At 42.5% G+C, this 17,675-nt stretch overlaps 1 protein-coding gene across 1 annotated transcript in view; it reads left to right on the forward strand.

Annotated features, from left to right (window-relative positions):
- The window catches only part of pnpla7b (patatin-like phospholipase domain containing 7b), a gene marked incomplete in the record, with an annotated part of 120,415 nt that overhangs the window by 3,983 nt on the left and 98,757 nt on the right, over nucleotides 1–17,675 (forward strand). The window contains 7 exon segments of the mRNA XM_014010478.1: nucleotides 837–881; nucleotides 8,914–8,988; nucleotides 9,255–9,342; nucleotides 11,678–11,757; nucleotides 13,962–14,056; nucleotides 15,022–15,162; nucleotides 15,880–16,039. Coding sequence (XP_013865932.1) covers nucleotides 843–881; nucleotides 8,914–8,988; nucleotides 9,255–9,342; nucleotides 11,678–11,757; nucleotides 13,962–14,056; nucleotides 15,022–15,162; nucleotides 15,880–16,039 — 678 coding nt within the window.

Below are 17,675 nucleotides of genomic sequence, written 5' to 3' on the forward strand. Positions count from 1 at the left end.
ATTCTTCTTCGTTGGAAGGATCCACATCCTCCAGTATATGGTCATTGGTTAAGAGAAGTTATGTCTTACATTCATTTAGAGAAGATTAGCTATACTGTTAGGGGATCTGTAAACAAATTCTTTGATATCTGGCAGCCATTTATATCGTACGTGGAAAAAATTTCAGCAGATAATTTTGTGTAAAAGTCAAATATTGTTTCATTGTACACAAACCTGTTCATTGTATCACTGATTTATGAATACAAGATGGTTTTATGTTGTTGCAGTAGATCCGGTATAGGTGGGGAGGGATAGGAGGGATTTTGGGTGTGTATGTTTTGTGTTTTCGTTAGTTTGTTCTTTTCTGTAGTGTTAAAAAAAATAATAAAAAGACCTTGAAAAAAATCCCACCCTTGTGCAAACAGTGAATTTACTTGTTTTAACACAAAAAATGGCTCAGTAATTGACAACAAAATCAGAACTTTTATTTATTTATTTATTTGTTTATTTATTTATTTATTTATTTATTTATTTATTTATTTATTTAAAACAGGTTAAAACAGCCTTATAGTACAAAGTATTTATGGGGAAAAATGGAATACAGGCTCAAAAGTAGAAATTAAAGATGATAATAATAATATAACAAAACATATTTTTGCCCAAATCAGTAAATGAGTAATTGAAGACATGTAGCCTTTTATCATTCAAAAAGGAGTAGGAAGAAATATAAACTTATTATGCAATATGTGAACCGTGTTGAATTTGTTTATAAAGAAATATTTAACTTTTCAGTGTTTATTTTGATTTGATTTTCTCCTGGTTGTTTGTTTGATTCTTGTATGATCTATTTTGAACAGGCAGGCATGGAAGACAAGGATGAAGAGGAAAGATGTTTATACCCGGTGTGTTCATCTTTACTGCATCTTTTGTGATTGAGAATAAAAGCTCTGTTCAGTTGCAAAGTTCAGATGAAGAAAATTATAGTGTAAGGCTGTGCAATTCTGGATGTTAGCTTATCAACTTTTTATATGAGGGACTTTTTCCTCAAATGTCATGTTTTATGTCTAAATTGACATTCTTGAATTTTTCTGAAGAACCTATTTTTTTAAATGAAATATACAAATTTATCAATCATTAAATGTTTCATCCATAAATGGCTAAATGTTCTTTCAACAGCAAATAATTTCCAAATAATGTTTCACACCAAAAATTGGGAAAACTTTGAACATCCTATCATCTACAGTTTATAATATAAAAAAGATAACATGGCTGAAAGTCGATACAGGATGGTTGTGATCTTCAGGCAGCAATGCATTTAAAACAGGTTGGATTCTGTTATGAATGTCACTGCATAGGCTCAGGACCACCTTCATAATTCACTGTCTGTAAACAGTTCACTGTGATATCTACATATAAATGCAGGGTTTTTATTGGAAATCACAGACACCCTGTCCTCTGTACCAAAGAAAATGCACACTTTAAAATCCTACCTCGCCGATGGTATGGAGGTGCATTACTGCCTAACACATATGGAAAGGCACCATCAGTGCAGAAGATTATAAAAAGGTTTTAAAACAAATGGGCTCCGATCCGAACATATATTTATTTCAGGAAGACCTTGCACCTTTCAGCAAGACAATGTTAAATCACAGACTGCATCCATTACGTGTAAAGAAACGTGCTTTTACTGACAGGTGAGAACGAACCAGGAGACAAATTCAGACAAACATTGATTTGCAGATAAAGAAAGCCAAACAACACCTTTCAGCTGGATCAAATACTGACCTGTATTAGTCTCAGAGTATTTGATAAAGAATCGAAAACTACAGCACATACAGTATTTATCCATCATCTTCTGGGCTGAGCCACAACTCTGGGGCAAACACATCATATTGATAGTGACTTCAGGGACTCAACCCATAAAGAACGGTCTACAATCTAATGAGAAAAAACTGTGTCTTTCTGTTGTTTCATGAAAGGTGTGTTAACTAATCTGTTCAGAGTGACCCATGACACGAGTGCACAACAGTTATTCACAGCTTTAATCACAGTACATAACGATACCTGTTTAAAATATAAACAGTTTAGATATCTCAACAAGATAGAACTCAACACCAACCGTCACTGATGTCTCCCGTCACCATTCAGTATTGACCAACTGTTAGCAGTTTTGTTGGAATCATCACAGGCCTTCATTATTTAAATTATCTCATGAGGTGAATAGACGGACAGACAGGGGGCTAAAGTGATCTTGAAAAAACAACTACGCAAATGTGTTGAACAGGTCTCCCTTATGATGCACACACAATTTGGTGCAAATCTTTTCATGTGATTTAGAGCCAACCATATGTAAACGGCGTGATGTGTAATTAGGCCATGCCCCCACCCCCCAAAATTGGACTGCATTCCAATTGCATGCTGATTGGCTGACATATATGGAATTTAGTGCCAAACATACGTTAACGGCATGATGTCTGACTTCGTCACACCATCATAACGCCTTTCACCAAAAGCTCTTTGTACTTGAATGCAAGTGAGATCAACTTATTTTCTGTTTTCTGACCCAATTTGTTGCTGATTAGGTCAAAGTGTCAGAGATGGAGCTTACCAAACCAAAAAAGGTCACTTCCTGTTGTCAGGGGGCGGGGCTTTGATAATGTCATATAACCACATGGTATGGTCGGGCATGCAACATGGATGACTCATAAGTTTGGTGTAATTTAGCCTTTTTATGTGGAAGTTACAGCCTTCTGAAATTGGAACGGACAAACGGACGGACAGACTAACTGGCGGACAGAGATCATTTCTAAGTCCACTGTCTCAGCGACGGGGCACAATAAAAAACAAGAACATTCATGCATTTAAGAATCTGTTAAACAGAATAAATTTTCCCTTCAACAGCAAGGCTTCAAATTAAAAGAGTTCTTAACTGGCCTGTCTGCCAGACCAATCACCAACTGAAAACATTTATTGCATCACGAAACACAAAATTCAACAAAGATGCCTCAGGACTTTTGAACAGCTAGAATCCTACATCAGACAAGAGCGAGACAACATTTACCTTTATGCTGCCCTCGCCCTGAGTTTTCCCATTTTCACCAGCTAGACTGCGAGATAATGATGCTCCAATAAATAGACTTATTCTTCTTATTTTTGTGCTGATTTAGTGAAGAATGGCCTCTGACCATTGTCTTCTCATTGACCATCATAAAACTGAAAAATACAAAACATGTTTTTAGCTAACTAACATATCAAACTAGCTTGTTTCATGCTCACTACAAGCTAACACAATAGCATGTTCAAAATTCACATAACTGCACAATTTTCAATACCCTTTTTACACAAAATAAAGAGAGAATTATCATTTTTGTCATAATCCATAATTATGGACAAATCTTCTCCAAGGCAACAACATTTTAAAGTCAGTATCAACCTAGCACATGAATGTTGGTTACGTATTGTAACCCCAGATTCTATGAGTGTAAGCGCAGCCCTCTAAGGCTATCGCAGATGGGTACCCCCGCGCGCGCCTGCGCATTCTGAAGAGCCAATAGTCTACGCCAACGTACTGTGGGCCCCACCTCGGTCCGTATAAAAGGGGAGGACGGACCTGAGTTCAGCTCCCAATAGCTTACTTTTTCTTCAGCTATGGAAGCCGGTGAGGCCCCGATCCTTAGAGGGCTGCGCTTGCACTCATAGAATCTGGGGTTACAATACGTAACCAACGTTCTATTTCGTGTAAGCTSCGCCCTCTAAGGCTATCGCAGATGGGTATTAGAGGCGGAGCCTGATGTAGTSTACGCCTCACCGGCTTGACATACTCGTGAAGCTTCCGCCCAAAAAACACCCCTTGTGATGTTGCGTAAGCAAAAAAGGCAGCAGCAAAAGCTGATTCACATAGTGAACAGATTTGCATGAGCCCCTGTGTCCATCATATGATCCAGATGATGTGAAGAAGAGACAGCACACTGTGTGTGCAGTATCACTTCAAGCACAAAGGTCATTATTTGTCCAATAATTTAAGACAAACTACTGTATATTACTCTYACACGGTCCTGAGAAGAGAGTGAGTCAGAGAGGGGCCCGAAACATCCCGTAGATAAAAACGGATGAAGGGGCAAGGGGATGACCAGGAGGCTGCAGAGCAAATATCCTGGACTGATACTCCACTGTACAGAGCAGTGGAGGAAGAGATCCCCCTTGTGGAATGAGCTGACAGTACAGCTGGGGGCTGCAGACCTGATGAGATGTAAGCCAGCGAAATCACTTCACAAATCCAATGTGACAGCCTCTGAGAAGACAAAGGTTGTCCTGCAGACTACTCTCTGTAGTGAACAAATAAACACTGAGAGCGCCTGATCTGTGCCGTGRGTGAAACATAACACGAAAGTGTGCGCACGGGACATAGCAGGTGAGAAGCTGCTTCCTCCTCTGAATTATGAAGAGGAGGACAGAAGCCGCTCAGAGTAATAACTCTGGAGCTGTAAGAGCTTGTGATGCTCATAGGCATAAAAGCCGGGTTGGGACGCAAAGTCGCAGAGCTGCCATCCTCCCGTATCCTGAGACAGGAGGGAGACACTGACAGAGCAGACAGCTTGCTGACTCTCTTCYCTGATGTTAACGCTAACAGCAGCGCTGTTTTCGAGATAAAAGCTTTAGTGAGACCTGATCCAAAGGCTCAAAAGGAGCTTTAGCTAAAGCACCTAGCACCAGTGTTAAATCCCACTGTGGTACAAGTGTGTGCGTGACAGGTCTGTGCCTGCGCACTCTTTTTGAGAACCGTTTTACCAATGGATGATTAAAAGCCGTCCTGTCACCAAAACCCTCGTGACAGGAGGAAATTGCCGCAGTATACGTCTTAACGGTGCTGAAGGCTAAACCTCTGTCCATTAACATCTGTAGGAAAGACAGAATGCAGGACAAGGAGCAGTGGACTGGATCTGCAGTTTTTTCTACACACCAGTGCTGAAAGGATGACCACTTGGCTGTGTAGGATGAGACTGTGGATGCCGCGCGCGCATCCTGGATGGTGCGCACCACATCAGCAGATAAACCCAGGTTTATTAAGCATTTCCCGTTAAGCGGCCAGGGCCAAAGGGACTGGCCCAGTTTCGGGAAGCTCCTGATCGCTCCTCCCGCCAGCAGGAGAGCGTCCTCCTGCCAGGGGAGCTGGAGCGGGAGGCCTGACAGTAATGACTGGAGGACCGGGAACCAGTGTGCTCCTGTYCGCTCTGGAGAGATCAGAATAACCCGCCGCCGGTCTGCTCTGATCCGGTCCAGTAGTCGCGGGATCAGAGGGACAGGAGGGAAGGCATGAAGCAGCTTGTCCGGCCATTGACGGTGCGCAAAGGCGTCCACTCCCAGAGGAGGGTCGTCCCGTGAGCTCAGGGAGAACCAGAGGTCGCACTGTGTGTTTTTTCTGCTGGCTAACAGGTCCACTTCCGCCTTGCCGAATCTGTCCCAGATTTGCGTAATTATGGTCATGTGCATGGCCCAGTCCCCATCCTGGGGACCCCCTCTGGACATGATGTCTGCCCCCCTGTTCAGCACACCTGGAATGTAGATCGCTCGGATTGAGCGTAAGTGGGTGTGTGCCCAAAGGAGCAGCTCTCTGGCTGTGTCCAGCAGCTGCCGGGAGCGTAACCCTCCCTGGCGATTTATGTAAGCCGCTGCCACTTTGTTTTCCGTGTGGACCAGAACATGCTGGTCCCGGACCAGATGAATGAAATGCACAAGCACTTTCCACACAGTCAGAAGTTCCAGAACATTTTTGTGGGGGACAGGATGGGCAGACCAGCGGTCTCCCACAGTCTGGGACAAGCATGTCCCCCCCACCCTGACAGTGAACTGTCTGTGAAGACCGGCACGTGATGTGTCGCTCTGCTTAGAGGGACTCCTGCCGGCAGCGTGTGCGGCTTCCTCCAGTGGCTCAGATCCGCCTCCACTGAGGAGGGGATCGATACTATCCTGCGCTTGTGGCGTATTGGATCGATCTTTAGCCAGAAGAACCACCGCTGTAGGCGTCTCGTGTGTAGCAGCCCGAGCGGCACAACCGCGTGGGCTGCTGACATCATGCCCAAAAGACGCATGATGGTTAGAGCTGTCACTGACCTGCGGGGTCTGACATGCGCTAACAACGACAGCAGAGTCTTTTTTCTGGGTAGTGACAGATGAGCTGTCATGGTGACTGAGTTCAGATCCACACCCAGATACGTGATGGATTGGGCCGGAATGAGAGAACTCTGTTTCCAGTTTATGGAAAAACCCAGCATCCTTAGGTGTGCTGACAGTTTTTCCATCTGTGACGCTGCTTCCTGTCTGGATGGGGCCAGCAGGAGCAAGTCGTCCAGATAAAACAAGATTCTCATTCCCGCTGAGCGCAGAGGCTGCAGTGCTGTCTCTACGCACTTGGTGAAGGTGCGTGGTGCCAGTGCGTAACCAAAAGGAAGACGGTTGTACTGGTACCGAATCTGCTGAAAAGAAAAACGCAGATCTTTTCTGTGCGCCGGGATAACCGGGACATGAAAATAAGCAGGTCGATTGACGATAAGCAGGTCGATTGACGTGAACCAATCGCCTTCCTGAACACATGTGAGCATCTGTTTGGTTGTCAGCAAGTATGAATTTGTTGAAAAACAAGAGATCCAGGATCAGTCTCATTGCACCGGTTTTTTTTTTTTTTTTTTTTTTTTTTTTMGGGGACAAGGAAATACCGGGAATAAAAACCCTCGTATTCCTCCCCACTTGGGACTCTGGAAATGACTTCCTTGTTTAAGAGTTCCTGAAGCTCTGCTTGAAGAGCGAGAGCCTGCTGAAGAGACGACAAGTGGGTCTCCAGAATCCTGCTGAAACGGGGAGGCTTGGTTGCAAACTGCAGCCTGTAGCCCGTTTTTATCAAGCTTTTCATCCACTTGTCCATAGGACAAGTGTGCTCCCAGACGGAGCTGCGCTCTGAGGGAGCTCGCGCATGCGCCGATTGTGGGACGGTCGCCGTAGCAACCTATCCGCTCAGAGCCTTCGCCGCCGTCACGCTCTCTCTCGTGTGACACATGAGAGGCTTTGCTCGAAAGGGCTGTGCAGGAGCTCCGGGGAGCCCTGCGCGCCGTCGTTTTGAATGCGGCCCGGGAGGGGTTGCCTCCGGGGCCATACGCGAGCATGAGTCACGGGGAGTTTCAGCAGAGCRAAGCACAGCGCTCATCGCGCRGCTGTGATTGGTGGATTCAAACTGAAACGAGGCGGGGGTGATACGCCCCTGCTTGTGARGTGGCTCATGCTGCCTGTCTTCTCTTACGTCCGCCGTTCGACGGCGGGGTGAAGAAAAGTGTGTGTGTGCGTTTGCTGGCTACAAGGGGGCAGAATGGACCACCGAACGTGAGAAGGTGGGAGAAGGTGTTTTTGTGCGACTGTGATTAGCAAGGACCATGGGTCGGCTAGCTTCAAAACTAGCGGATTTAGCCTTACCCAGAGTGGGGGAAACGTGTGTGGGACAGACAGAGTCCTGAGACCTGACTGTGTTAGACGCTTGTGAGAGGAATGTGCCCTTTAGGGGACGATATTTGTTTTTATTCACACAAGCACCATAACATCAAAACTACACATTTCCCCCCGCCAGTCATTTCTTCTGCCTCTTGAGCGGAGGCGGAGGATTGGACCAGGTGCAGGCCAGCTGCCCAGTCCCGCGCCGGGGAGCACCCTGCTGCTGCTGGTGCTGGGGCGGAGGCCGGGAGTGCAGCTCCGACGCTGCTGCTGGTGTCGGACGAGGCGCCGTCGATGGTGGCGCGCGCCGAGTCTGCTGCCTGTGAGCCCGGCGGTCCCTGCCGGGACCAGACGAAGTCTGCCGGCGAGCTGGTCCGGAGCGGGACTGCCACCGGAACTGCTCCTGAACCTTCTGCGATGTGTTCAGGTGCTCCAGCAGCTGCTGATACTGAGTYCCGAAGAGCCCGTCCTCGATGACGGGTCCCTCCAGCATCTGTTTTTGCATGTCCGCGGAGACGGAGGGGGCGAGGCGCAGCCACATCTGCCTCTGCAGAAGCATCATCCAGGACCTCAGGGACCGACAGTCCTCTGGCATCTGCTGCTCGTCGGATGATGTCCGGGAGGGCGCTCACAAGGGCCCCGATGGCTGGTAGTGGCATGGATGAGGAGCGAGGGAGACCCAGGTTCCTGGGTTCCTCCTCTCCTGGGGGATCCGTGTCCGGCCCTGCCACCTGGGAGGGGTGAACCGAACCGCCACTGTGTTCGGCGCCGAGGCATGCCTCGCACGTTACGTGCAGGTCGGTGGAGAGCATGTATCCGCCGTTACAGGCGGGGCAAATCTTCGTTTGACTGGGCATCTTGAAGTTCGAATGTCGTAGCTACAGGTCTCGATAGCTGAAGAAAAAAGGGGAGCTGAACTCAGGTTCGTCCTCCCCTTTTATACGGACCGAGGTGAGGCACACAGCAAGTGGGCGTGGACTATTGCTCTTCAGAATGCGCGAGCGCGTGCAGGGGTACCCATCTGCGATAGCCTTAGAGGGCGGAGCTTACAAGAAATAGAACATTCTGGTATAACCTTCCGCCATCTTGGATATTTTTTTTTCTGAGTAATCAAAACAATACTACAAGCAACCACCAGAGGGAGCTCTAGGGCAGTGTAACTTACAAAAGGCAGAACAACCTTCAAAAACCCAGAACCTTTTATAGTGTTGTTAACACAGGGAAATATGGGCGTGTCCCCCATTCAAATTCAAAATGACCTTGTTTAAACATGTGTTATATTTAATATGTTCCATTGTAAATAAAATCTGGATTTATGGAATTTGCAAATCATCATGTTATGTTTTTATTTACTTTTAACACAATGTTATTAAAATGTCAGAAGAAGTATCTCCTCACTCTCTCAAATTGTCTAGTTGATTTGATTTTTCTGCTTTGGTTTTTGTGATGACCTTTCAGAGCCTGGTTCCGTTCAGCTGGGAGATTAAAGCCAAGATGGAGCAGTTTGTGGAGGAGAGGACAGAGGCCAGTTTGGTGAGCGCTCAGTCTCATTTAAAAGGTTTGGCTATGGAGGTGATTACATTAAATGAACAGTAAAGTAAAAGAAAATGCACAGTTAGCATTTTCTGAAGCAGACACATGATCAAACCATCTGGAGGAACATTTCAGAGACAAATGAAAGACCCTCATTTTGAACAACTTTGTCTTTTGTTTTGGAGATTTTTGATTGTTATGGATTGAAAATGGGTTGTATAGATTTTGTTGACTAAAGAAAAAAGTTTTGTGTGCTTTTCTTCCAGTGGATTTCTGTGCTGGTGGGAGCTGTGATAACCATTTCATTCCTTGGATTTGTGGTGTTATTTCTTTACAGGCGATACAAACGATCAAGTTAGTGTCATTTACGCAGAACATATCATCTTTACATTGCCTTTCTCACAGTACAAGACTGTTTTGGTATCATAAAAAGGTTTGCTTCACGTGTCAGCATGTTTAGGATCCAGTATCAAATGGAAGGCATTTGAATAAGTGTTCAATTCAGTCGTTGTGACTTAATTTGTAAAAAGCTGTCTGTTGAAAGACAAACTAGCAGATTGCTTRAAATCTTTACTTTGAATTAATTTTCTCGTTTAATGAATGATAAACCTACAGTGGTCACAGAAATAACTCAAATCTGACAAAAGTAATATTAAATAAAAATTCTAAGAAAAACTGAAAGTCAGACATTGCTTTTCCGCCATGCTTCAACAGAATACAAAAAAAAKCTCATAAAACAGGCCTGGACAGAAATTATGTTACCCCTGAAAATAATTTGACCATAGGAACTTGTTAAATCAAAGTGTGTCCACTAATTAGCATTACAAAATAATATGAAGGAAGAGCTACTCTGGACCGTCTCCTCAGTCCTTCCCATGAACAAACATACCCAAATCCAGACATCCAATTGCGCTCTGTTTTACTGTTCAGTCTTTTTTATTATTATTTATTTATTTATTTAATATTTATTGCTTGTGTAACCATGGGCGGCCAGTTTGCAGCAAGGCCAGTTTTATTGGAAGAAGGAAGTTGGCACAAGTAGCGCACTTCTTCTGTCAACCAATCCAGAGCTATCCACGGGCAGCATTCTGCTGACGTCAGAATCATAAGCATGCTGTACTCGCTTCTGCCCAGAACCATCGGAAAAGAGGTACAAACCGTGCTCTGATTTTGGTTCTATGTGGTTGGAACCTGGAGACACACTTCAGTCAAACCGCGGATCAGAACAGCAACAAGTATGCCGGCGGAGAAGGACTGAGACTGGAAGTGTCGCCAAGTGATGTAGCTCCAATTGCTTCCTGCCACACAAAGAACTGAATTGGGAATTCTCTCTTAAATAAAAACCATCCCAGAAAGACAGTCAGCCAGAGTATATAGCTTTGTGAACAAACAGACGTCTGAGGGGGGCGCTTTTTCCATAAGTTTTCATTGAGTTGACCTCACACCACTGTTGAAGATAATGATGATGAAAATTTAATGAGATAAGTGGTACTACATGTTTGTGAGTTTAGATGGTTCAGGGGCGCTTTAATGTTTTAATGATGATAAAAATTCAGTGAAAAGTTTGGTGTAGCGCTACTCAATTTTAAAATTAGAAAGCYCAAATCTGCACATTTTCAGAAAAAATTAAAACCCTTGAAGTGCAAACAAGAAATTTAGGCCTGCAATTAGCGCTTTTGCTCTTTAGGGGACCAGTGCGCACCCCTGTATGGGACTGTAGCCAAGCTCCCTGGACGTGGCTGCAGAAGGAAAATTGATGACAAATCAAAGAGACACTAATATGAAGGGTAACAAAATAAATACTAAAGTATTAAAGATGAACTTCAAGCTCAAGGAATACCAATGTCAGATTGCACAATCTGTTTTTGTTTGAACCAAAGTAGACTGGACTTAATGGGAGACGACCAAGGAGGGCACCATCGTTGAAAAAAAAAACCAGACTAGAATTTGCCAAATGACATGTTGACAAGCCACAAAGCTTCTGGAAGAATGTCCTATGGACAGATGAGACAAAAATGGAACATTTTGGCAAGGCACATCAGCTCTATGTTCACATAGGGAAAAATGAAGGAGGAGGAGTCTGTTATGTTCTGGGCTGCTTTGCTGCATCTGGAACAGGAGGTCTTGAATCTGAGAAATGTGCTGCCCAGTGTCAGAAAGCTTGGTCTCAGTCACAGCTCATGGGTCTTCAACAGGCTAATGACCCAAAAAAACCAGCTAAAAACACCAAGAATGGCTCAGAGGAAAACATTGGACTATTGTGAAGTGGCCTTCTATGATCCTGACCTAAATCCTGTTAAGCATCTTTGGAAGGAGCTGAACTATGCCATCTGGAAAAGTCTCCCTTCAAACCTGAGACAACTGGAGCAGTTTACTTATGAGGAGTGGAACAAAACCTGCTGAGAGCTGCAGAAGTCTCATAAAGAGTTACAGGAACCATTTGATTGCAGTGATTGACTCAAAAGGTTGTGCAACAAAATATTAAATAAGGGTACCATCATTTCTGTCTCGGCCTGTTTCATGAGTTTCATTTTTAAGAAAATTCTGTTGAAGCATGGCTGAAAAGCAATGTCTGACTTTCGTTTGTTCATTTAATCACAGTGGATTACAGTAGTCCAGTCTAGAAGTGATAAATGCACAGACCAGTTTTTCTGTATTATTTTGGAACATGTTGTTGGTCTTGTTTCAGAGGAAGATGCTGGTGTTCCTCATTACCGTTTCAGAAAAAGAGACAAGGTGATGTTCTATGGGCGGAAGATCATGAGAAAGGTTAGTCCTGTTTTTATTAGTCACCTTTTTCTGCTGACATCCTTACAGAAGGCCCAGTTTGCCCCAGAGGGCACCACTGATTTTATGTTTTCTCAATTTAACAGTCTAATTTATGTATTTGGGAAGGTTTTAAGTTTTTTTTTTACTGTACACAGAATATCAGCCTGCAGCTGGCTTTATTCCTGTTCACTATATGCTACTTATATTGTCCTGCTGTAAGCTGAACCTCTGTTCCAGCTTCAAATTGATGGGATTTCTCAATTGCTGAAGAATTTCGTGTGTATTTTTGCTCCAGTGATATTTCCTGTAACTCTGATCAGTTTCCCAGCTCCTGCTGATGGAACAAAGCACCCTCAGGCTGATGAGAGGTGGTAGGTTTGACTCACACATGGTGTTGTCCTTGATGCTCTAAAGGTTGGAGGTTGGTCTCTTCTGACCACAGCCACTTCGACCACATTTTTGGGCAAGAAATTTGTGTCCAGCATTTTTCTTTAATCAATAGGCTCTTATACAAAACAATTCTGTGAAATGGAGCTGGCCACCTCCTGCATTTTTCAGAAATGAAACAACCAAAGAGGGGTGGAGCAGATCTCAGCTGCTTTGATGTGGATCTCAGTACAGTAAATGTGTGACAGATAAATGCCGGCTTACCCTTTAACCTGTCTGCAGTTTTGGCTCTGTTATATTCTCTCTTTGTGGCTCAAATGCACATCTGGGGTTGTTTGGCTTCAACCCTGCACCATGCTTTAGTCCATTCAGAAATGGACAGATCTCTGCAGAAGAGCCGTCCAGCTCCATCAGGGTTATTTTTAGTCTCTTAGATGTTTATGCCTTCCTCATATGTTCTACAAGATTTGGTGGATGGCTCCTTTTTGGCAAGTTTGCTGTGGTGGCATCATTTTTCCATTTTCTTTTAATGAATTTATTGGAGCTTGGATGGATGTTTTTTAGAAACTAATCCTGATCTAGTCTTAGTTTTTTTACTTGTATGGAGAGTTCTTGGTCTTCGTGATGCCTCTTGCTTGGTGGTATAATTTACTGCTCAGAGGTTTTTTTGACTGGTCTTGAATCTGGAGGCCATCAGAACAGGTGTGCATCACATGAGATCATCTGACTCTTAGTTACCTATAGTCCAGTTGAACTAATTATATGACTTCTGATTGTTACGTTTGGTGTTTAAAGAAAAGCGGTGAATACATTTTTTTATMATTCAATTTTATTACATTTTAGGTTTTAGGGAAGCTAAAGAGAAAGACTACAAAGAGGGGCGAATACTTTTAAGTTCAAGTTCAAGTTTATTTATATACCGCCAAGTAACAACATATGTTGTCTCAGGGCACTGTACATAAAAAGAATAATCTAAAGAAGAAGCCAGCAGGCTGCGTTGAATCACTTCATCACAGTCTCCCATCCTAAGCAAACGGTGGAGAGGAAAAACTCCCTGCTAATCAGGAAGAAACCTCCAGTAGAACCAGGCTCAGGACAGGCGGCCATCTGCCTCGACCGGCTGGTTGAGGGACAGGAAAGAGACACCGGTAAACACAGAAGAACTGGTCCGGGACTGGTCCAGGTGCACCTTTTTCTGGAAGAGACAAAGAAAAAACATGATAGAAATAATAACAATAAACATGTAGAGAAGAGAGACTAAYGACAACAGCAGAGTGAGGAAATGTGCTCAGTTTGTGCTCCAGCAGTCTAAGTCTATAGCAGCAGAAATGAAGAGTAATTCAGGAAACCTAAGTCTAACTATAGGGTTTATCAAAAAGGAAAGTCTTCAGTCTAATCTTAAAAGTAGACAGAGTGTCAGCCTCACGYACAGAAACTGGAAGTTGGTTCCACAAGAGAGGAGCTTGATAACTGAAAGCTCTGCCTCCCATTCTACTTTTAGAAACTCGAGAAACCACAAGTAAACCTGCAGTCTGAGAGCAAAGTGCTCTGTTAGGAAAATATGGAACAATAAGATCTTTGATATATGATGGAGCTTGGTTGTTAAGAGCTTCGTATGTTAATATTTTAAATTCTATTCTGGATTTGACAGGGAGCCAGTGGAGAGAAGCTAAAACTGGAGAAATACGATCTCTCCTTCCGACTCTCATTTTACAGGGCACTGCAAACTGGACACCTGTAAAATCTTTTATTAGTGCTATTGTTTGCACAGCTCCTTGGTTTTTCAGAAACAGTGTTTCCATATTTTGCTGTTGCAGGTTCAGACGCTTTCCACAACTCCTGCTTCGAACTCAAACTCAGCCTTACGGCAGAGAGGAAGGAAGAGGACTAAAGTGCTGTCCATAGCTCGCAAGTGAGACCCCTTTCTTTAAAACAAACATACAAACAAACAAAAACAACTGTGAAAAGTCTGCCTACTTTAGGAAGAGTTATTTTAACAGAATATTCTTCCTTCGGGTTCCACTTTAGTTGGACCCTTAAATTACCTTATCAAGAGATTTTAAAAGTCCAAAGACCAGATGAAAATATGTCTATAAATGTAGATAAAGCTAAGGATTTATAAATCAGCATTTTGACTATTATTTTCCTGTGTTTTATTTTTCTGTACTGCCTATTTTTGGCTGTTTTATCCATTCATGTAACAAATGTTCAACTCATTCTGGAGATGGGTGCTATTATGTTTGTTTATTTTAAGTTTTATGCTTTTCAAATATTTAACCATTTACAAATCCCTGAGATTTGGACTCACATTGATTGATTTAACATTCTTCTAGAAGGCGACCTCTGACCTTTTATGGTCACAGGTTTTCTATTGCTAGTGACTAATGTGGGCAAAACTCCTACATTGGTTATTAATAAAATAAAAGACATTGAGATCTCTTCAGTTACTGCAAAAAACATTATTGTCGTTGAAATTTGCTTCAGCATACTTGTTCTATTTTTTTTGTCTTGTACTACTTTCAGCTTTTACAACAGTTTTCTAATTTTAGCTAGTCTTTTGATACTTTTAGCTTTTAGTTGGTCTTTTGTTAATATTAGTTTTTACCAGTCATTTGCCACATTTAGCGTATATCTAATGTTTTGCTATTTTTAGCTCCCATTTTATTTCTTTTGATTTGAGTTAGTCTTTTGCTCTATTTAGCTTTAAAATATTTGTTTCTTTTAGCTTTAACAACTGAGTTTCAGCTTCTTTATCACTCAGTATTTACCTTGCATTTTCTATGGTTTGGGTGAAGTTTGCTGGATAGTACAAGCTGACAAAATGTTGAGAGATTAGCTTTTATAGCCATAATGTATCTTTCTTTCTGCTTGTGTTAGGATTTTGCGTCTCCGCAGAGAGCCACCCACCCTCCAGCCGAAGGAGCCTCCTCCATGTCTGCTGGAGGCTGACCTAACCGAGTTTGATGTACAGAATTCCCACCTGCCTTCTGAGGTGCTGTACATGCTGAAAAATGTCAGGTTTGTATGCTGATCTTCATCCAAGTCAAGTCAAAGTGTATCACAGCAATTAGCTTATTTTTAATATGTATTTTGTAAAGTAAATTTCTACACTTTTTTTAAACAAACACATTTTGAAGTTACATCATTATGTTGGAAGGTTGTGTGTTGAGATTTTACAGTTTTGTGACATTTTTAGGGCTGAATTACTTATTAAGAAGCATTAAAATATTTTAATATGTCTATTTAAAATTACAGGTATACCATTTCTTCATTTCATTTTTTATTTTTATTTATTTACATTTATTTAACTAGACAAATACCATTAAGATAACAGATGTGTCTGAAGGCAGCCTAACATCATGCTTTTAGACTGTGGGAAGAAACTGGAGTACCCAGAGAAAACCCACACAAACACAAAGAGACCATATGTAAARCCCACACAGAAAGACCCCAGTTCCAGACTGTGGATTGAACATGAGATTAGTTAGTTAATACAAAACATTTTTATTTGCTTAAAATCTTTGTATTGTAATTTCTAATAACTGACTCATTAAAGGCAAAATCACAAAATTATTCAATGAACAGGTATCAGAATTAGCGATACTAGCCATTTACTTGGTATTAGATCATTACCAGAATTCCCAGTATGGCCCACCCCTACTGAGCTTTAATACCTGATGCAGGATTTACTTGTTGTTTGCAGATTAGAGGTAAGCTAGCTGTGTTTTCCTTCAGGGTGCTTGGTCACTTTGAGAAGCCACTCTTCCTGGAGCTGTGTCGTCACATGGTGCTGATCCAGCTTCATCAGGGAGAGGGACTCTTTCGACCTGGAGACATTGATGACAGCATTTATGTGGTCCAAGATGGCCGCCTGGAGCTGTGCATTCATGAGAGTGTAAGGCAGAAACGTTCACAGCACATATACATACGTGCTGGTTTACAAAGTGATATATTTGACTTAAAGATCATTTATCCAGCCTTGCTTATAATAAAGTAGTTACAGAAAGCCTTTGATGGTTTCAGATTTTCAAATGTGTAATGAAAATATGTAGAAAAAATTTCAATCATGAGTATTGGTTGTGTTGGAGGGTACAATGACAGTAAGCTGTGGGAGATACAATGCACCTGTGGGAACATAACAGAGGAGGTAGGAACATAAAGTCTCTAAATGAGCACATTGTTAATCAAGACAAGAATCATAAAACCCCAAAAAAACACAACACAAAACACCGATCCCAACAACCACAAAGCTTTGCAGCCAGTGGGCTTTTCAACAGTTCCATTACATGGCACCCAGTGTTTGTAAGTAGCCTGGTTGAGATTAGACTGACAATGTTTGGGAGTTCTAGAAATCCACAGGAGCCTAAATGATAGAATCTTAACAAGCTGGGTGTTAAACAGAAGGTGTAGAATGAGATTCCTGCAAAGATTCTTAACACCAAAATAAAAACTAAGGAGGTGCTTATAAACTACTACTCGTACGAACGTCACGTCAGATTCAACAAACTTTTTTTATCTTCAGGAAAAGTGTGCAAATGAGGAGCGTAAACTGATGAATGCGTATCAGGTGCTCGCGCACGAGGAGAGGAGATTAGCGTAATTACTACCCCTAAAACACCATATAAGGCTATGTTTCCTGCTTCAGACATCAGGAAGTGTCCATTCATGAAAATGACAGTGAAAACTAAAAAGAAGAACTTTACGAGTTCAGAGATTGTAGTCCTGCTGTCAGAGATCCAGAAAAGAAAATGTGTCATTTTTAGCAGCGTCAGCTGTGGAATAAAATGAGCTGCTAAAAGTATAAACAACTGTGTTAAATTATTTTCATTTATTCAGAAGTCACACCCTTGCGCACCGTACCCTCCACCCCCGCGCAGTCGCAAGTGGTGTCAGTTGCGGTTCTGAAATAAGCATTTTAAAATGTTTTCGATATATGTCTGGCACTGTGGAGAAAATCCAGGACTCGCGGYAGGGCTTATGTATCCCCTCTGGCCTGGGAACATCTCGGAGTTCCCCAGGACAAGCTGGGGAGAGGGATGTCTGGGTTTCTCTGCTGGACCTGCTGCCTGCGCGACCTGTCTATGGATAAGAGGAAGAAGATGGAGATGGAGACTTTGGAGAACATAGCATAGCTGATGTGCTGAATAAATCTCAACAAAATAAAATTTGATAAAGAAAAAACATCTGGCAAGCTAATCATATACCGAAACAAATTAAACTTCAACTAATGCGTAATTGAAGGTGGTGTTTAGTTTGAGATCTTCATATAAATATCGTAGTGTTATACAACAGCATTAGCCACTTTATTTTAATTTAAACAATTTATATTGTTAGTCTAAATTATTACATTTAAAATTATAGCTCCTATTCAAGCAGAATAGCCTATTGTCAAGATAATCATAGAGTGTGATTTATTTTCAACTCAAAATATCTTCAAACTTACGAAATATAAATTTATTAGTGAAGAAAATCCATCTGGATAACAGCAGACTGACTGCACGTAAAATATACGACAGGTCTGGACCACTCGT

Source organism: Austrofundulus limnaeus, unplaced genomic scaffold, assembly GCF_001266775.1.
Source record: "Austrofundulus limnaeus strain Quisiro unplaced genomic scaffold, Austrofundulus_limnaeus-1.0 Scaffold69, whole genome shotgun sequence".
Lineage (NCBI taxonomy): Eukaryota > Metazoa > Chordata > Actinopteri > Cyprinodontiformes > Rivulidae > Austrofundulus > Austrofundulus limnaeus.